The 21,452-nt window shown below is 35.5% G+C and overlaps 2 protein-coding genes across 5 annotated transcripts; both read right to left on the minus strand.

The window, feature by feature from the left end:
- Nucleotides 1-235: 235 nt before the first annotated feature.
- LOC139899047 (ubiquitin-activating enzyme E1 1-like) lies at nucleotides 236-8,283 on the minus strand. Of its 4 annotated transcripts, none has more exons than XM_071881861.1 (7): nucleotides 8,134-8,283; nucleotides 7,465-7,709; nucleotides 6,387-6,604; nucleotides 3,736-4,530; nucleotides 2,419-3,287; nucleotides 1,529-1,961; nucleotides 236-1,084 (listed from the first exon to the last, which is right to left on the minus strand). In XM_071881861.1, the coding sequence occupies exons 2-7, from the start codon at nucleotides 7,607-7,609 to the stop codon at nucleotides 488-490; spliced, it is 3,057 nt and encodes a 1,018-aa protein (XP_071737962.1). In that variant the 5' UTR covers nucleotides 7,610-7,709; nucleotides 8,134-8,283; the 3' UTR covers nucleotides 236-487. The 4 variants fall into 4 exon arrangements, with proteins under 4 accessions (XP_071737962.1, XP_071737960.1, XP_071737961.1 ...); XM_071881859.1 differs by having other exon boundaries at nucleotides 7,465-7,865; nucleotides 8,134-8,247; XM_071881860.1 differs by having other exon boundaries at nucleotides 7,465-7,862; nucleotides 8,134-8,241.
- A 10,575-nt stretch (nucleotides 8,284-18,858) lies between these two features.
- Nucleotides 18,859-19,707, minus strand: LOC139902357 (uncharacterized). Its single transcript, XM_071884995.1, has one exon. The coding sequence runs from the start codon at nucleotides 19,705-19,707 to the stop codon at nucleotides 18,859-18,861; it is 849 nt and encodes a 282-aa protein (XP_071741096.1).
- Between the last annotated feature and the right edge of the window lie 1,745 nt (nucleotides 19,708-21,452).

Consider the following 21,452-nt stretch of genomic DNA (forward strand, 5'->3'; position numbering starts at 1 on the left):
TTGGCATATTTTGACCAGTTTCGTGACCCAAATGAACAATCTATTTTGCCACTTCTAAAGTTTTATCTACTAGTGTCCAAGGTTAGTTTCACGTTGAAGCAAATTAGAGCACCAACTCGAAAAACATAACGAAGCAAGCTTTTCAATCCCAATATCATATAAACAGCATCAAACCCAATATCATATAAACAGCATGGTATTCACATTACATGTAAACAGAAAAGACAGATTGTCCTATGACAATGTTTAACCAAGATTTATTAGGGTTCTAAACGGATGGGTTATCAGACAGTCATCATCCCATCAATCAAATTCATATGAAACAGTATATAACGGCAGTAAACAGCAATCACGCATAGATAGTACAGAGAATTGTGCTTAGCACTTTGTGACTCACTTGACCAAGTTTTCCTAACAATTTCAGTTTAACAGATTACAAGTTTTCCTAACAATTTCAGTTTAACAGATTACAAGTAACGGTCTTCAATTAACGAAAGTACACAGATACCTGAGGGATATCAACGTCGTTCTCTTCTTCATCTTCACAAGCCACCATCAGATCCAGGTGGCGGCGATAGGGCGGAATCTCCATCTTAGCCACATCCCGGGCTAAATCCACCACTTTCTTATCCATTCGGTCTCGGTGCCTCGGGAACATACTATTGTATAACAAACAACTCCCACATGAAATACTATAAGCATCGAGTCCTTTATCAGCAAGCCAATTGATGAGTTCTCTTAACGTAGGGTTACCATCAATCGACCACCGGTCCCACACGGTCCAGCTAAGGTCCTTGTGCTTGATGACTTTTGGTGGGACCGGTTCAGCCATTGAGAAGAGAGGGAGTGCCAGGTTGGCAAATGTGTTACGGTAGTCTTCCACTTTGTGGCCACCGTCGATAACCTTGTAGAGCTCGAGACAGACCAAACCTGTGGCCATTGCGGTTGAGGTGGCGATAGCTGGGATGATTCTTCCGGCTATGAATTTGGCTCGCAGTTTGTCGACTTCTGGGATGCTGTAATTTCGAGCTCTCATGTTAGCGAGTCCCGCAATGAAATCCATATGGAAATTTGTGTCATCATCCTGCAAATACAATAAATAAATAAAAAGTATTAGAGGTGGCAAAATGGGTGGATTGAATTTAGTTGGCTAACATGTCAAAACGGGTCATGTTATCGTGATGGGTTGACCTGCAAGAATGTTTCTTCTAAAAAAATGTCAATAATTTAAAGGGTTTTATTATGGATAGAAAAATAGTATTATCACCGTGACACTAACTTGTGATGGGTCGACCTGCAAAAATGTGTCTTTAAAAAAATGTCAATAACTAAAAGGCTTTCATTATGGCTAGGGAAATGGTATTATTACCATATGACAATTCAACTCAATATACAAAAAATTTAGAATGCTGAATGCATTGAAAATAGATGACAGTTTGACCAGTTGAAAATAGAACACAACCTACATATAGGTACATGGGTCAAAACTGCCACCTCGGACAATATGTAAATGAATAAAAGTGGGAACCTTTTCAAACTGAATAGGTTTCATGATATAACCAGGTGGAAGCTTCTTTCTAATCTGTTCAAGCTTCTTGATTAATTCTTCGATAACAGCAGCATCATCAATGGATGCAGATGACAAACTGGTAGCATTTTCATCAGTTTCGATTTTGACACCTTGTTTTGGTTGAAATTCGGGGACAATAACCCGATCTACAGCCTCAGCTAGTTTCTTGGGATTAGTAGCCCAATCAGGAATCGGGATGCCAAATGTTACAGCACGAATAATGGACCCCGCCAATACGAAATTCAAATGGGTCAGGTCAGAAACAGAGAATTCTAACGGGCGGGGAAAACGCTTTGGGGCGGACCAAAATGGAGCTCCGGTACTGGTGGCTGCGTCTTCTGGGAATGTGAAAATTAATTGCTTCATGCGATTCGAGAAATAATCTTCAAACCTACGTAGAGATTTAGAAGGTAAAAAGAACATAAGCACAAACAGTAAAAAGAACATGAGCACAAACTGTACAAGGTACAAAAAAGTATGGATCTTAATATGCACACTAGAGATGGTAAGCTGAAAAAGGTGATCCATATAGCAGGTCATTTTAGGTTTAGGTCAGAACAGGTTATTTGGGTCGGGGAACACTTTTTGTCCATTTATTAGTTCTTGATATATTCATGTTTTAAATTTAAATATGATTTTCATAAACCACCAGAATCTTTAAAAGTAAATCAACTAGCTTTCCTTACCTAGAGGAACCAAATAAAAAAAAACCCTGTCCCTTTTCATCCCAAAACAACCCTTTAATAAGTAAATGGGTTGAAATTACCACCTTGCTCACGTGTGTGTATTGGACTGTAAAAATATATAAAGCAAAAGAAAAAATAAAGAGAGGTGAATAAATGTATTACTTTAGGCGGGCCCAAGTGATGCAATCTTGGAAACTTTCACATATTTCAGTGTCGAGACATTCAAGAACCCGTTCCAAATTATCACGAGCCTGAGCATCGCCTGCATTCCTCATAGCAGACGTATATTCACCAGGATTTGAGAGATACGCATTCACTTCCGCCGGTGTTTTCTCAAGTAACCCTTCAAATTCTGATCGAGCCCAAGTCAAACAGTGGTCAATGTTATGTGGGAACGAGTGCACAGTGCACATGGGTGCTTGCTTCTCAGGTGGGTCCCTTGAGGCACCATAGTTTTCAGTCAGGTGAGGAATAACCATCTGTGTGTTGCACTTAGCACCGAGTGTACCAGACTCAAGAAGTGGTTTTTGGAAATATAAGCATCTTTGATCAACATATAACCGGGCATTAACATTGTCTAAAGCATTAACCACGACATTAAGGTTTTCCCAAAAAGTATCATCGAACACAGACTCGGTTTCTGGGCCCACACGGTTCTGCAAAGCTTCGATCTGAAAATGTGGATTAATTAATTTGGCTGCAGTAGCAGCAACAGTGGATTTAGCCTGTCCTATGTTCCAGTCACGAAATAAGAACTGTCTGCTGAGATTGCTTTTCTCGATAACATCATCATCGGTGACTGTTAATTTCCCTTGTGGACCACATGAGACACCCATTAAAGCAAAATTCTTTAGAAATTCACATCCTAATGCACCAGATCCTACAAGAAAAGACCGAGTATTTTCCAATTTCTTCTGGAATTTAGCTCCAAATACTGAAATCTGTGCATCGTAACGGCTGTTCAACGGCTTGTACTCGCTGGGATCCAACGGCTCAGTAGGTAGTGACTCAACCGAATCAAAGTAGAAGAACTGCATAATCATCATAATAATAATAATCATCATCGTCATCATAATCATCATAAAAATAAAAATAAAAAAGACAATTAGACCAGCTAACGAAAGTGTAAAGTAGAGATGGTGATTTCGACCCAATTACAAATGGTTTGATTTGTTTTCAGTTTCTGGTTGAGAGTCCTTTCAAAGGTATTCTAAGGGCATACAGCCTCCAAAATCGTTTGACTCAAATATTTAAGTTATTATTGTGTTAATCTTTCATCTTTGTTATTATTGTATTTAAGTTATTATTGTATTAACCCTCGCCCATTTCATTCCTGCTAAAAACATGTTTCAACCACATGTGGTTTTAAACCATTGCCCAACCCACCTGTCTTTCATATGATTAGGACGTGCAGTCCCAACAACCATGAATTATTAAAAAAAAAAAAAAACACACACACACACAATAGGATAAACTAACCTGAAGAAGTGGATGGAACTTTCCGGAACACGCCTTTACAACCTCTTGGCCAACTATGCCGCCAAACATAGCCGCCATTGGATTAAGCACGGCGCGAGCTCCATAAGAAAAATCTCTCAAAAGCTTAGGATTCAAATCATCCAACTTTTGATCTCCCGCACTATCATTCATACCAGTAGCAATTGAAATCAACTTTTGCGCGTCGTTTTCCGAACCCGCAACCGGAAACCGTCCCAATTCAGTCAAGAACTTATCGAGTGCTTGAAAAGCTAAATGCAAAAGAGGAGGGCGGTCAAACTTGGAAAAGTCACTCAGTAAAAACTCTCCCGGAGCTTTAATTGCTTCTTTCAAAGGCTTGAAATTCAAAACCTTTGGTTGTTTTACTTGAGTAACTATACCACCTTTTACATATGTACCGAATTTGGTCGTGTCTTCTTCGAGAAAAAACGAGTACGGTCTGCAAGATTTGACTTTTCTTGGTTTTCCATCGTTAAGTTCTGTCATACCGTTAACTTCAGAAAATATGACAAGATCACCATCTTGAAACTCGAGCCTTTCGTCGTCAACACATGTTACAAGTGCAGGGTTATCGTTACTGATAGATGAAATGATGCCAGAATGTGGTTCTTCACCGTCAACATCGGTTACGGTGAAGTCGGGGCCGAAGTCGCAGAAAATGTTACCAAACAGTCCTCTTACTTCGGTCTTGATGAAAGCGATAGCAGGTTTATGGTTGTGGCAGTAATCGTTAAACTCAATAGCTGTTTTTAAGTCTATATTAGTGAAAACCACAGCCTGAAATATCATAATGAATCGTCAATTTAGATTAACATAACTGTTAGTACGATATGAATTACTGTGGAAAAGGTACCAACAGAACACCAGATTAACCATATAAATATATTTTAATTCCTCTGAAAAGTAGAAAAACAATACAGCGCCTGATTTATCAACACGGAACTTAAGAAAATGTATTAACACTTAAAATCCAATTATTGGGTTATTTATCTTAAACCAAAATCAACAATCTACATATGTTTGGAAGGCCAAATTTTAACACTTTAAAAAGACCATGTCTGATCAGTAGGGATGGTAATCACAAGAGTCAACATTTCCTTGTTAGTTATTATGATAAGTAGTGTTCTGATACATCTTATTGTTGATTATCAATTGTCGATGATATTTGGGTCCGTTTAATGTTCCTAATATTTCTGGAGCAAGATGATTTTTTTTTTCACTAGTAACTACAAATCTACAATTATGCTACCAGGATATTTCTACTTAAACACATCTCCAATGTTGGTACAGGGATCTGGAATATTTGTTCTGAGACAAATAATGCTTTTAAAAAAAATCACTAAGAATACTTCAATCAATTCTAAGTAGGTTCTATAAAAACAAAAAACATCACCTAGTTTTAATATTCGGCAACAAAATAAGATAGTAATAAAAAAAACAGCACACCAAGAATTAGCATATCCAAAGTTTTTTGTCAATGAAGCGGGTTCCTACAGCTCCTGAATCATTACTCATATGCCTTCCATGAACTTTAAACATCAAATCATTGCCAAACAAGATAGATGATGTTGCACCTAGAGCTTTGTACATGTTCATACAGACAATCTTAAGTGCAAAGACTCTATAATGTGTCTTTATAGACCCATGAATACTACGCGAGAGAACACCCTATATCTTACTCCGTATAAGTTTTACGTTGTCAAAGAATGTTCATTAAAAGAAACGTGATCACTAATCCTTGTACAAATAGTACCGTTAAGTGGGGGAAGAAGTTGTCTAATGAAGATATGTTACGCACTCATAAATCAAGGGATCTAACACTTGCAATTTAATATCATGCTGAATGAAGTAGTTCCTACAGCTCCTACATCATTAATCATATGCCTTTCATAAACTTTGAAACAACATATCATACCCAAACAGCATAGATGACGTTGCACCTAGAGCTTTGTCCATGTTCATACAAACATTCAAAATGTACGAAAACTCTAACGAGTCTTTGTAGACCCATAAATAGTACTACAAGAGAACACCCTGTATTAAAGAAGTTTTACAATGTCAATAAAGGTTCATTCAGAGAAATGGGATCACTAATCCTTGAACAAATAGTAGTGTTTGTGGGGTAAGAAGACATCTAGTGATGATATGTTAAGCACTTAAAACCAAGGTGACTAATACTTCCATGCTCAATTTCAATTCTTGAACAAATAGCATGTAAATACATTAAGGCATAATAATCTACATCAACCAAATATTCTAGAATCAAAGACAATATCCAACAGCCGTCTTTGTCAGGTGTCAAAAAATCTAGCTCAGAACTTCAAATGTATCTTAATGGACAAGAGCCAGAATTGGAAGTTTCACTAGAGAAATTATTTATCAGACAAAAAAAATACTAATAAATATGTTAGAATAATGCATTACAATACACACATGCTCAGTTTCAAATCTAAGTAACTCCAAACAAAACCATTAAACTATTGTTGCAGACCTTTATGAGTTTACGGTAAATAGAAGCAACTATGTGCAGAGCTAAAATTAGGTTCTTAAAATTTGTTCCATTGTAATCAAGTACTCAAGTAGTGTACTTAGATAACCAATGCATTATAAGTACAAGTGATATCAATTGATACCTGATAGTTAGAAAGTTGTTCTTTAGTCAATTTTGTAGGCAAGGTGGAGACCAAAACTGCATTGTTGAGCTCTTGCAGCTTTTGGACAGATGCTAAAGCTCTATTCTTTCCAACATCATTCTCTGAAAAGATGAAATTACTAGACAAATCCCAAAGTTCCACCGACTCTTCGTCGTGCAATGTCACAGACTTGACACCAGCAAGAATTAGATTTTTTGCTGCAAAAAAATATTAACATCAAGTCATTACAGAAGGATAACCAAATTGTCAAATATATATATATATATATATATATATATATATATATATATATATATATATATATATATATATATATACACACAGTTAGTCAATACACTTCAACGCATGTTTCAACACTAATATTAGCATTAATGTCTCATGTATTAGTTACAAATACCATCTGCATCATACAATTATGGGTATTTCAGTTGGTTCAAACGTATAAGAAGATGCTTAGAGGTTGATTTAAGATAGCTTTTTAAGCTAGTTTACCATAACTTGAAGTATTAGCAGTTATTAGCATTAGGGTATATATGACTATGAATCAGATTAGCAGATTAGAAAAAGCATGTAGAAACAATTGTAAGGAAACTAGCTTGTTACAACAATATGAACTTATCTAACCACCCCTAACGCCCTAATTCTTAATGAACACGTTATCTGTGTCTGATTTGTCAAGTTATAATAATCACATCAGAAAAACTCAATATGTCTTTAATCCGACAACATCACTATGCAATTGAATAAAAAACATAACTATATTTGAGACTATAATAGCACGATCTCATTACATTAATTAACTGCACACGTGAAAAAGAACAAGATAAAAAGTATACAAGAAAAGATAAGATTGATTTAAGAAACGTGCAGCTCACAAATTACAAAGACCTAAACAAAAACCTCCAACTTAAGGCTATAAATACAATTGCATAATTAAACTAATTCAAGTCAACAATCAGAACTATTGATGCAACATACTTTCTCATGCATATTAAATATATGCACATAAAATGAATAATACTTCATATTAAAAATAAATGTATGATGATATGTTTACCTATCTCTGCACCAAGTCCTTGCATTCCCGAAATTAGGACGTTAGACGCAAACAATCGCCTCATAGTCTCACGACCATAAACAGCAAGTTGTCTACTATGTAGATCTTCATCAATATCTTGCATTTGCACATTGTCGAATCCCATATTTGTTACTGACGGTTGTACAGAAGTACTACTGTTAGAATCACCACCAATACTGCTGCCGCTCTTCTTTCCGTCACAATCCGCCGAGGTTGTCGTAGTTCTGGAGGTTATAGGTGAACAAGAAGAAGAGATCAAAACGCGTGGCTTTTTACGCAAATTATGATCAGATGTAGTATTATTATTATCACTAGTACTGCTATCTTCTTCATCAACAACAATAGGTCTTTTCTTAGGTAGCATGTGGAGTAAAAAACTGCTGAATCCGCCACAAAACCCCATAGAAACCAAAATTAACAATACAGTTTTAAATAACTTAAGATCGGTATGTAAACATACTATAATTGAAGCTATAACACATAACGAACCAAAACGAAACCCTAACCCTAGGTATATATATTGCTTTGTAAATGATAACGCCATATACATATATACTAATACTAACAGTATAATATAATAGACAAATAAATCACGATTCGATCTGATAACAGAAACTGAATTAGCAAGGAAAGAAAGAGATAACTTACCGATTGATTAAAGGTATTTTTTTCCAGGAAAATATTCGGTGAAAATTGAAGATGCTCTTGCTGTTTGTTAATGTGCTTTGTGTGTGAGATGTTTCTAGACAATTATAAACAGTTAAAATGTAATGGTGGTGAGCTTTTATTTATTATTATTTATATTTATATTTATTTATATTATATGAAGTATTTATTTAATATTTAATACTCCGTATTTTAATTTGGGGTGGATGCGAAATTGTGATTGTGGAATACTGGAATGGAATTAAGGCGGTGGAGGACCGTAGTGGTTGATGTTTCTCGGGGTGAAACGTCAATAAACTATTATTATTGAATTCGTCATAGTTGGTAAGCCACTTAAACGATTACGGAGTAAAATATATATATACTCACCGATTCCAACATTATCTTGTTTGAATTTTATTGTTTTTTTTTAACGGTTATTTTTTTGACATCGGTTGATCATAGTAGGAGTAGGGTCAATATATACCACTGATCATGCATAAAATAGTCCAAAGAGTTCGGTCTATGCGAGATCAACAATAAAGAGAAATTTAAGGGTTCCTTGAGTTTAACTCTCCGGTCCGGAGTACCGTGAGTAACCCTAATACGAGATGATGATCTCAGAAATGGTGGTTAAACATGACCCACCATCGTTCGAGTTAGTCGGAGTCGATGGCTCGTGGACGGTGTTAGGATTTAATGTCCAAGGAACGTTACCTGAGAACCGTAGTTGACATATTCTGATTGCGCAGTAATGAGTGGTGTATTTCTCCATAACTCATGATGTGTTTATGAGCTCTGTTATGAGTATTTATAGGTGGGAATAGATGTCCTTTTCTTGCCACGTTGGAGGCGAAAAAGAGGGGACATAATAGTACAAAATAGTACTATTATGTCGCATAAACTATGCACTCACGTGGTCCCTTCCATATCATGTTATTGTGTCACATTCTGCTACTTGTACGATTATAAAGATTTCGTCTTTTATGTTTTGTACCATCTTTTGTCTTATTCAGCCCACACGTTTATTCCATGTCTTTCTCCGGTTACGCAGTATTAGCGTGCGCGACGTCAGTTGAATTGCGTCATATGCTGCGCGTCATTGGCCTTTTGATGTATTTAGATGTGCAGTCACGGTTGGAGGCCTGCGCATAATGTTAGCGTATTTTATGCGCTTCATTAAGTCCCCCAGTTCTATGGTATGCGCAATTTATTTGCGTATGGCGTAAAACTATTGTCATTTCGTATTTAATTTTGACGTGACAGCTCTGACGCAATCATTATTGGGTTTCATAACTGTCACTTCCGTAGTCAGCTCATTGAATTCCCTGCTTAACTGTCAGATCTCATCTGACACGTGTGCGGTTCAGATTCAATTGGTCTTCTCTTTCTTCCTTTTTTCTTCCCTATAAATACCCTCAACTTCTTATTTTCATCTTTACTCTTATCCTCCTTCATTATACATGCACGTTATATAATGGCTACAAGTAGCGCATATATCGATTTTTCAAACGTAAGGTCTATTATGTCCGACGTTGGTCCGAAGTTTATAGAAAGTCTCATTGCGTGGTATCCTCCCATCAAAGAATTGAATCCGACTGTTTCTAGTTTTCGTGATCGCGCCAACCTCTCCCCCGCTAGGTAAAGTTGCAATTTACGATTTGGTTATGGAGAGGGGTAACATTCGCACTCCTACCAATATTTACATGCTGGTGTTATCTCACTTCAACATTGGTGTTGGACAGCTGGACCCGAATAGTGCTTGCAGGGTTTCTCTGTTTTCAGATGTGGTGTCATGCGCACGATTTTTCACTAACGGTAAATCTTTTTAAGAATCTTTTCAGTTATGAACGGCTCGATCGGGGCTGGTATAGTTTCAAAGATAATCAGGATTTCACTCATGAGATTGAATGGAAAATTCTTGCTTCCTGTAAGGAGAAATACTTCTTTGTTGACAACACTTTTATCCCTTCTTCCTGCGCCAACATATGTCGATGGCATTATGGCTTTGTGTTATGCCCCGTACAAAACCATCGTGTACGAATCATCAACAACAGGATCATTACAAGGTTAAGTACTATATGCTGCAATAAAAGAAGTTGCATTCACGATAAAAAGGTGACGTCATAATCGACATCAAATGTTTTACACCAACAGTATGCTTCTACGAATAGCAAGCATGAATAAATGTATGTGACCCTTAGGTCGTTACAAAACATAGTTTCAAATGTATTAAAGTTTGAATGCAAGATAAACAGTTCATGCGGTGATAACACTAGAGCAGCGGGTGTCTACGGCAAGACTAGTACACAGCGGAAGCAACCTTAAGCACCTGAGAAAAACATGCTTAAAAACGTCAACACAAAGGTTGGTGAGCTATAGTTTAAGTATAACAGTATGTAAGGTAGGCCACGAGATTTCAGTGCTACAAAGAGCGTTTCAAAACAGTATGATAAAGTATATGTTAACCGTGGGCACTTGGTAACTAACTTAACGTTTATACCCCCTGAAAGTACACTTGACAAGTGCGTATGTTTACGAAGTATTAAACACTCGTTAAATACTAGCGCTACTAGCCCGAGTGGGGATGTCAAACCCTATGGATCCATATCTAAGATTCGCGTTCACGGTTCAAAAACCAATGATTAAACGTTACCGAGCTAAAGGGAATGTTTATGCCGTTGTATAACCCACATATATATAAGTTTAAGTACTCGTGCCTAGTATGTAAAACATAAAATTCGCATGTATTCTCAGTTCCCAAAATAAGTTAAAGTAAAAAGGGAATGCTATAACTCACAATGATAAAGTAGCGGTAAAGTATGACTCGGAAAGTAAGCAAGTAATGAAGGTTGTCCAAATGGGTCCTCAACCTAAGTCAAATAGTACTAAGTCAGTAAATCGTCTGAAAAAGTTTAAAAGTATGTAAATAAGGTCTTAAAGGTCATCATCATTCATCATTAAACAAAAGGTGTAAAGTAAGTTTCGTTCATGAAAAGAGTTTAAAACAAAAGGCTGAGTTCGGTCAGTCACCACGGCCTCTATACCTACTGAAATAAGGTGAGACCAGTGGCCATGGCTCCGTATATGAGTCCTTTAGTTGTGGTAAAAATTACAGAAGCAAACTCGTCTTCGTTTGACCGTGGCGACGGTCTAAGTGCGAGTAGGTCAGAATTTTCAGCACAACGTTAAATGGACATAGTGACGATCGGAGGGCCATAAATCCTAAACCGTAACTCGGATTAAGACGAGTCCTATATGAAAAGTTATCTACTCGAACAGAGATATCTGAAAATCATAATTACAGTAGCCCAGGTCATACGGATCAGATACAGAAACAGTAAAACATTAGGGTCAGTAGGTTTCTGTGGTTCTTGGTGCTCGATGCTTATCATAGTTCTCATCCTTGATGCATATAGCTTCAAGTGTACAACTCGTTGATGTGTTTCTCGTTGATGTGTTTGCATCATTTTCACCAAGGTTCAACCATCATAACCCAAGTGTAAGTCTAAGACATGAAGCACAACTCTTTTAAGTGTTGCAAGTGTTTTGATGAACCAAAGTTACATCAAAGTCTTAGATTTAACACATACATGAAATATAAAAGCAATATTAACCAAGTTTTGACTATTATGACACAAGTGTAGGTCTAAGACATGTAGCACAACTCACTTAAGAGTTATATGAAGTTTGATGAACTAAAGTTACATCAAAGTCTTAGATCCAACACATACATGAACTTTAAAACTAATAATAAGTTACAAACTTGAAAGTAAACTTATAAAATCAAGATCTTAAGTTGTAGAACATAGTTCTTAGTTTGATCTTGAAGATCCAAGACTCAAAAGTCTAGATCTAACATAAGTGTACAAAGTTATAATTAAAGAAAGCTTACTTACATGTTCTTGAACTTTCAAAGTTAACTTTTAGTTCAAGATTAATGAGATCAAAGTTAACTAGTAACACTTGACCAATAACAACCAACAAACATGAAATTAAAGTGCATAATGTAAAGAATAAACTAAGTAAACAAGTAACTAGTTCATGAGTTTCATACTTTAAAGATTCAAGCCTAAGTCTTGATCTTTAAGAAAGTAATCTTTAAAGTTTACTAACATGAATTACAAGTATGCTTTCACAACTCATGAACTTAAATCTTTTTAAAGCATTATATGTAGAACATAAACTAAAGAGTTTTGTTCTTGTATGTCTTGTAAGAACAAGATAAATGAAGAATGAAACTAGTAAGTTTGATTCTTGAAAACATGTAAGTAATAACTACAAGTAAGTAACAACTACAACAAGTAACAAAACAATAATCAAAGAACAAGTGATGATGATGATTAAGGGGTGTTAGTATTCAGTTTTTAGCAAGGAAAGGAGGAAGGAAAAGTTCATAATACTTACAAGTATTTGAGAGGAAAAGAGAGAGAAAAAGTTGAGAGAATATTGCAAGTAAAAATGTGTGTGTTTGAATGAGAGAATACAAGTGAGGAGTTATACAAAAAAAAAATGAAACAAAACCCCACTAAATGGCCTCTTGGCCGTCGGTCAGCAAAAGGGGAAGGGAGGAGAAGAAAAACCACAAGTCACTTGCATGTAATTGACAAAGAAAGGTGGTTATAAGAGGTGTTGCATGGGAACTAGGTGTAAGGAGCTTGTAACTTGATTCCTTATGCACTAACTTACTAGTTAAACTTGAAAGTAACACTTACATGCTAAATGGGCTAATAAGTCCACTAAAGAAGTAGGGTGGGCTCTTACCATTAATTAAAGCCCAAGTTCCATTAATTTATAATTAAATCCAATTAAAGCCCAAGTAATTAACTAATAACCATAGTTAATCAAAACGATTAATAAAACTTAATCATGAATGTAAATAATACTTGAAAATATTATTCGTGCAAGTTTCGTGTGTCACAAAGATGTTTCGGGCATTCAAAAGTCATGTACGTGCAATCATGGCAACATGTAAATGTAATAACGTACATTCGTTTAATCACAAGTATTAATAATAATAATTATTAATAATTAACGTTGGAAAAACCAGGGTCGTTACACTTTGACTCTGATTTGATCAATGCGCCTTCAATGAGTTCTGCGGAGCGTGTTATGTTTGACAAGTGTGTATGGCAGTATTTATATATGCACATGCATAAGAACAATGCTTTGTATGCCGGTGGGATCTCGAAACACTGGCCTTATCCCTGCTCTCGCCCATGTTTTATGCAGCATCCTAAGGGTTAGCATGTTTCCCATAGCGTTTTTGCTCTCCTTATTCGATGACTTAATTCAGACGTGTTTTTTTTTAGAGATAACATTTGCGAAGTATCTGAAGGTTGAGAAATTGGCTTACGCGACTCCTACTCATGTCCCGATACGCGGTTCTTCTATATTGAAATTAGTAGTAGATTGCCTTATTATAATCTCAAAAATCCCAATTGATATAAGCAGATTCATCTTATGAACACATAATCATTATTGCGCTGAACCTTAGATCGATTATAGTTGTGTTAACATGCCGATCTGACAATTTTGTGTAATGTTTATATTGATTACAAATTTTGTGTAATTATGAGGAGATGTTGTTAACGGAATAAAACCGAAACACGATATGTTTATGGAATAAAGCCGAAACATGAAATGTGTAGAAGATATATTGTCTAATATTGTTGCTTACTTTAATTTAATGGTTCGTACTCAATCTTGATTTTAAATTTAAGGGTTATATTTTTGATATGTCATCTCGTTTTAATTTTGTTTTGCTAATATTACTTTTATTATAATATATAAGAAAGATGTATCAAATGAATTGACATAAGTATGTGATGACCCGGGAATTTCCGACCAAATTTAAACTTAATCTTTATATGGTTTCGATACGATAAGCAAAGTTTGTTAAGATTAAATTTCAAACATTTTAAACTATGGTCATACATTCATTTAACCTCGACTAAATTCAAATGATTCACGAACCATTAAACGAACTTAAATGGTTATATATGAATACGCGTATATATTATAACTTGATAACGTTAACGAAATATTAAGTATAAATACTTTACAATATAGTATTTGGTTCCATATGTTTGTCGATGGAATTCCATAGTAATCAATTAATGTATTTTTCAACTGTATGGAAACACTTTTTCATATAACAAGACTTGTCTATCTAAACTGCCTTTGAATAAATAAACGTAAGTTGAAATATTGGTTGTAACGTGTATTTAAAACGTGTTCATTAAATATATATGTTTTCAAATTAAGTATACGGTAGTAACACCCACCTAGTGACGCAATTGATATTTTAAAACGATTAGTACTTGTATCCATTTAAATTCTTAAAAAGAAAAACGTTACGCGCTAAACTATTTTCCTAAATGAAATGAAAATAAACTTTGAAAAATAAATAGTTTTGAAAAACTAAATGTTATATAGTTAGATGAAAGATTTTGGATACAAAATTTATATTTCTATATATATATATATATATATATATATATATATATATATATATATATATATATTGATCTCGTCATAAAACGTCTTAATTTAAAATAAAATATTTTGGAAAACAACGAGTCACTGATTTATAGAAGCAAATAACCACGACGCTCAAATTTTATAAGATACATTTTTACAAAGTAATTTATTGATGAATAAATCAAACTATTACTAAAGGTACACGTCGCGTAACGAAAAAGGCTAGTTTTCTAAACGTACGAAAGTGCGCTCGAAAAACCGAAAGTGGTACATGAGTCGTGAGACCACGACCGTGCAATTTTTGTAAAAATTATATTTTTACTACGCACGTAAATATAATATAATATTTAATTAATTCTAAGGATTAAATATATTATATATTAATTAATATATAAATAAATCTATATTACATTACGTAGTATATGTGTAAAACAACCGAGTATCGGCAGAATAGTTCTGTAAATAAATTATCACGTTAAAAAAAAAATTATTATTATATGTCAAGTAGGGGGACCGATTAGAAGGGTAGAGATAGATATATAAATCAAGTGTGCGCATGGTTCTGCTTTAAGTTATAATAATTCATCATCATCATCACATCATTCATTACTTCATATTATTTTAATCTAATTTTCAAAGTTGTGAGCTGTCAATGCTAGCTATCTATATCTATATCTATATATTAAAATTATCCTTAAATTCAAACGAATATGAGAAATATGTCACATGTTTTCTTTTAAATTAATTGGGTGCCTATTCTTTTACTCCATATTCGAATGAGGACACGAAAGTTACAAATATAATTACAATGTCCTTTTATATATCACACATATCATACATATATTAATATTGCTAGTGGTTAGATTAATTATTATTATTTTTTTTTTTTGAAAGGCCAATAAAATTTTATTAGAAACAGAAAAGAGTACATCTTGAGAAATAAATTACAAAGAGCAAAAAGAAACTCGAAATGCTTATGAAAATACAACTACTCGACAATCTAGGCAGCTACATACAAACTAGAGGAAAACAACGCGGAGAGTAAGCTTTACAAGAGGGAGTGGTTAAGAAGATGAATAATTTTGTAGGAAAAAGCCATTCTCTCTACCTCTATCATGGGCCGGAGACAACTTGTGAAAAACAAGCCGGGGAATGAAACTGAACACAGTACTGATCAATGTCAGCGACAAAGCATCTAGTACATGCCCCACTTAGCCCCGAGACACGAAGAGGGCGGGAGAACCCGGCATAAAAAACCTGCACTTAACCGATTCCTTCTTTAGAATGGAGTCCATCATAAAATCTTGGATTCGAAGACCACTTTAGCCAATCTAAATTTCCTTTCTTCCACCTGCTATTAATCCATTCGAAGCTTTTTGTTTGAATATCTGAAATAATCTTGGAGGAACTAGAATTGTTTTTACCAAAGACACGATCGTTACGGTGTAGCCAAATACAGTAGCAAGTGATCCAAACGATAGCTTGCCAAATTGTCTTCCTAAAAGTGGAGTTTAATTGACTGTTATGGCATGATTCGAGGTCCCGGAGACACGAGAAATTTATATTATCTAGAATTCCACCACTTTCGAATACCATTCCAAATATCTATAGAATTGTTACATGTTACGAGAGTGTGAAAAAGTGTTTCAATGTCGTTATCACACACCGGACATCTTGTTGAATGTAAATCAATGCCTTTTTTGTCAAGTTCAAATCTTACGGGAAGCTTGTTTAGTTTCGCTATCCATAAGAATATCTCGATTTTTTTCGGGACAAAAGGATTTTGCACAGTGGGAAACACGGAAGAATGGGAAGGAATTGATAGCAAATTTAGTAGATGCATACACGAATCAGTGGTGAAAATACCATTGACGTTGTGTTTCCAAGACCATGAGGGGTTAACATTGTTCGAGAAAGTGTGATGTTTGATTAAATTAGTGAGAGAAGCGAGTTCATCCACGGCCCGCCATTTGGGTTGCGAAGACCATGCCCAGTTGGGGACTACGGACAAACCGGAAGCTGTCATAAGGACATTTGGGGGACCGGCATTTACCTGCTGGTGTGCAGAAGCAGTAACAGGTGGCGAGGCAGGCCCTGTTAAGGGAACAGAAACAGCAGTGACAATGGCAGGATCCTTAGTGATTCGGTTTTTGACAGTAGCAGCTTTATCCATCTCCAATCTAAACAACCTCGGAAATTTGTCACATAAGGGAGTGTCTCCGATCCATTTGTCTAGCCAAAAGGAAGTGTCCCTGCCCGAACCTACATCTTTAACAAACGAGTTAGAAATATTACACCCTAACTTGATTAGGGGTTGTTCGATATTAATGATATTAAACCAAGTGCGGCCCGAGAGTTTTTTTAATTTACATTTGTCAACATTTGAAAAACAACCCAACCCGCCATGATCCCCATAGATGCTTTTGATTACACGAACCCAAAACGAATTTTCATTTGAAAGAAATCTCCACCACCATTTGGATAGGAGAGAAAGATTTTTTAGTTTTAGAGAACAAACGTTTAGACCACCAAATTCCAAAGGTAAAAGTATTTGACTCCATTTGACCCAAGCCATTTTTCTATCATCACAAGACCCGCCCCAAAAGAAATCGCGACGCAAACCTTCGAGATCTTTTATAACGCTCGAGGGTGCCTTGAAGAGGGAGAAATAATATTGTGGGAGGCTACTTAAGACCGCTTTGATGAGGGTTAATCTTCCCCCATAAGAAATGGTTTTTGCTTTCCAATCGGCGAGTCGTTTTTTAAACTTATCAAAAATAGGTGACCAATTATTGTGACGTTTTAGGTTAGCACCAATTGGTAATCCTAGATAGTTGAAAGGAAAGGTGCCTTCGTTACAACCGAACCATGAGGCTAAGTTATTTAATTCAATATTTGAAATGCCGATTCCATAAACACAACTTTTACTAAGATTGATTTTAAGGCCCGAAAGTTCTTCAAAACATTTTAGGATTTTCAAAATATTCCTAACTTCTATCTTATTCCAATTACCAAAAATGATGGTGTCGTCCGCATATTGAAGGTGGGAGACAACAACTTTATCGTTTCCAATTTTTACCCCATTTATAAAACTTTTATCGGTTGCAACTTTTAAAAGATGATTTAAACCTTCACCCGCGATGATGAAAAGGAAAGGAGATAGCGGGTCTCCTTGCCTTACACCTCTTTTTGGAAAAAAATGATCGGTAGGTGAACCGTTAGTTAAAATCGAGATTGAAGTCGAGGTTAAACACGATTGGATCCATTTTACCCATTTTGACACGAACCCCATGAATTTCATAATGGAACTAAGGAAATCCCAATCTAGACAATCAAAAGCTTTTTCAAAATCAACTTTAAAAATAAAACTTTTTTGATTTCTAGATTTGAGATCGTCAATAGTTTCAAGGGCAATGAGAACGCCATCTAGGATATATCTATTCGAGATAAAAGTGCTTTGTTCATCGCCAATTAGCCTCGGGATAATTTTTCTAATTCGGTTTGAAAGCATTTTTGAAAGAATTTTGTAGTAGCTTCCGATGAGGCTAATTGGGCGATAGTTTGAAAAGTTTAGTGGATCTTTAACCTTAGGGATGAGAGTGATGAAGGAAGCATTACATCCATTTGAGATTTGTCCCGTATCCCAAAACCAATTGATAGCAGCTAAAAGATCATCTTTAATGATGTCCCAGAATTTCGAATAAAACTTTATGTTGAAACCGTCGGGTCCTGGCGCTTTATTTTTACCACAACCTTTGATGGCATCAATTACCTCACTTTCTGAAAAAGGGGCTTCTAATGCTTCTGCCATATGATCTTCCAGTTTCGAACCATTCTAGTCATTTAGCATCCATCCATCCGAATTGTTCTTTTCGAAGAGTCCCTGAAAAAAGTTAAAAGCCTCAATTTTTATTTTTTGGGGGTCAGAAGTCCAAATACCCGCGGCTTTGATCCCGTGGATGTTGTTTTTTTGATGTCTCCGGCGGATATAAGAGTGAAAGAATTTGCTGTTTTCATCTCCCTCGAGTGCCCATTTATATCTTGCTTTTTGCTTAAGCATTTCGACTTGCATTTTTTCTTTTTGGAAAATAAGTTCTCGGTCTTTCGCCCAATTCTGATGTTGCTCTTCGCTGAGATTGCAAACTTCAGCTTTTCGTTCCCAATCATTCACGGTTTTTGAGAGTTCGTCAATTTCAGTTTTTAATTTACCGTGGGAAGTGGAATACCATTTTTTAAGCTCTTGTTTCACTTTTTCAGTTTTTCTCGAAAGATGACGTCTGGTCTGTTGCTATTAACGTGTACCTTCCATGCTGAGTTGATGACGTTATGTGACTCTTTATGATTCAACCACTCGTCGAAAACTTTAACCGGTTTGGGCCCGAAATCAATGTCTCCGTTCTTTAGGATTAGGGGGCAGTGATCCGTATGCTTTTTGTCGAGTACCAACACATTTGCATTCGTCCATTGTTGTAGGAAATTTTCAGAGACTAAAAAATGGTCGAGCTTGCTAAACTTTCTACCGTTATCACTGATTCGTGTGTAGGTTCTACCCCCTAACAGAAGGTCAAGAAGGGAGTTATCTTTGATGAAGTCGTTAAATACCTTTGCACGTCTTTCATAAAATTCGGTATTTTTTCTTTCAGAGTTAAATCTAACTTCATTGAAATCCCCGAAAATGGCCCATATTGCATCTGGATATCTCAGAATATCGGATAAGTCGGACCACATTTGCTTTTTTTTGGTGTCATTTTGAGGCCCGTATGTGTTAACTAAAATGAGTTCCGTACCTACATCTTTCCAATGTCCTTTTACCGCAATAAAGGAATCTCGTTCAACAACACGGTTAGTAACAAAAATATTTGGATCCCAAACCGTTAGGATCCCACCCGAATTGCCCTTAGATTTTTTAAAAGCATATTTATAATCACAACTTCCCCAAATCTTTTCGATCCATTGTTCTGAAATCTTTTCAGCTTTCGTTTCTTGTAATGCGATAATGTTCGGTTTTTGTTGAAGACACACTTTTTTAAACCATCTAAATTTCTTATTATCATCCAACCCTAATCGTCTAATGTTCAGTGATAAAATCTTCATGATTACAGTTTATATATAAAGCAGAGACTCGATAAAAAGGAACCTGTGATTATGTTAAAACATTTTTTTCTTTTTTAACAGTCCCAAATTAAATCCCATTTGATCACAGTTTAAGGACTTACCTGAGAATGATTGTGTGTCTTTTGATTTGGAAGAGCGGCTCTTTGAATTTGTAGGGGTGATTCTGATGATCCGTTTCTTCTTGATTGATCTGGCTTGGGTTTTGGCCCGTAAAATTTTGGAGGAGGAATTCCATCTACGTATGTTTGTCCAGATTGATTCGGATGAACACTTGCTCGATAACTTGCGTTTTTTATTTTTATTGGCAGTAGGAGCTGCTGACTTTACAGATTTTTTATCGGCATATTTCTTTGCGTTGAAGGTGAAAGGAGCAGTAGGATTATGTACCGGATCATTAATATTTGGTTTTGGAATTGGAGGTTGGTTATCAACTTCATTAGTAGAAAAACAAGGATTGGATAAGCCCAGGTTAACATCTAATGAATCAGTGTGGTTAGTGGACTGGGTAGATAAATTAATAGGCTCAAGCGTGGTGGGTTTTAGTTGGGAGTGGGCCGCATTTGATTGTTCAGTGGGAGATGGGCTGGAAACATGGGGTGGGCTGGAGTTGGGTTCTGTTGGGCTAAAGGTATCTGGTATGGCGTATGACCCAATTGGTGAAACATTAGATGGGGGATTTGAACCTGGGAAAACGTTTACATGGGAACCCTTTTCATTAAATAAATTAGCTTTGGAACAACCGATATTTTGACAGTTTGCATCGAATAACGAAGGATTAACATTGATGTCGAAGTGATTATCGCAACCGTTGGAATTTTGAACGTTTAAGTCTTCAAGGTCAGCTGACGTGGCAACGAACCTGGACCCTTCGTGTGATGACCCGGAAATTTCTGACCAAATTTAAACTTAATCTTTAACATTTCCGACACGATAAGCAAAGTCTGTAAAGTTGAATCTCAAAATTTTTAAACTATTCAATTACCTTTTGATTGTTCTCAACGATTCGCGAACAATTTTATGTAAATAGATACATATATATACCATAACTTGAAAACGTAACAAAGTGTTGAGTATATGATACTGTGCATTAAACTTATTGGTTTGATTATCTGATTGATATATTTAGATACAGAGTTAAAAGATTATGCCAAACGATTGAATTAAAAGATAATTATTGAGTCCCTTAAGGATTATGATATTATTGCTGGTCTCTGTTGTAAGGTCCACGTTGATTTGGGAAATCATTCATTATTAACGGTATTCGGAATAAATGGTAAAGTGTTTGTTTAAATAACGTAATTTGGACACATACAATAATAAGGAATATCAACTGTTGGAATTAGATATATGAATAACTTACGATATGTATTTTAAAACGTGGTTATTAATATTAAAAATATATATTTAACAATACGATAAAATATAATATTAACTTGGTCATAAAAATGAATTGTTATTATATATATATTAACAAATAGCGAGACGATGATTTATAGAAGTAAATGATCAAAATACTCGAAAGTTTAAGTTATACTTTGAGTGGTATAGTTTAGGGATAATTTAAGGCTATATTTTGACAAAGGTACGTGACACGAAATGTAAAATACAAGTTTTCTCAACGTACGAAAGGACATTTGAAAAACCGGAACCGGGACATAAGTCGAGTGATGACGTACGACTTATCGGAACAAAAATTACAAGTCAACTATGCATGTGAATTTAAT

Source organism: Rutidosis leptorrhynchoides, chromosome 3 (assembly GCF_046630445.1).
Source record: "Rutidosis leptorrhynchoides isolate AG116_Rl617_1_P2 chromosome 3, CSIRO_AGI_Rlap_v1, whole genome shotgun sequence".
In the NCBI taxonomy this organism is placed as follows: Eukaryota; Viridiplantae; Streptophyta; class Magnoliopsida; order Asterales; family Asteraceae; genus Rutidosis; species Rutidosis leptorrhynchoides.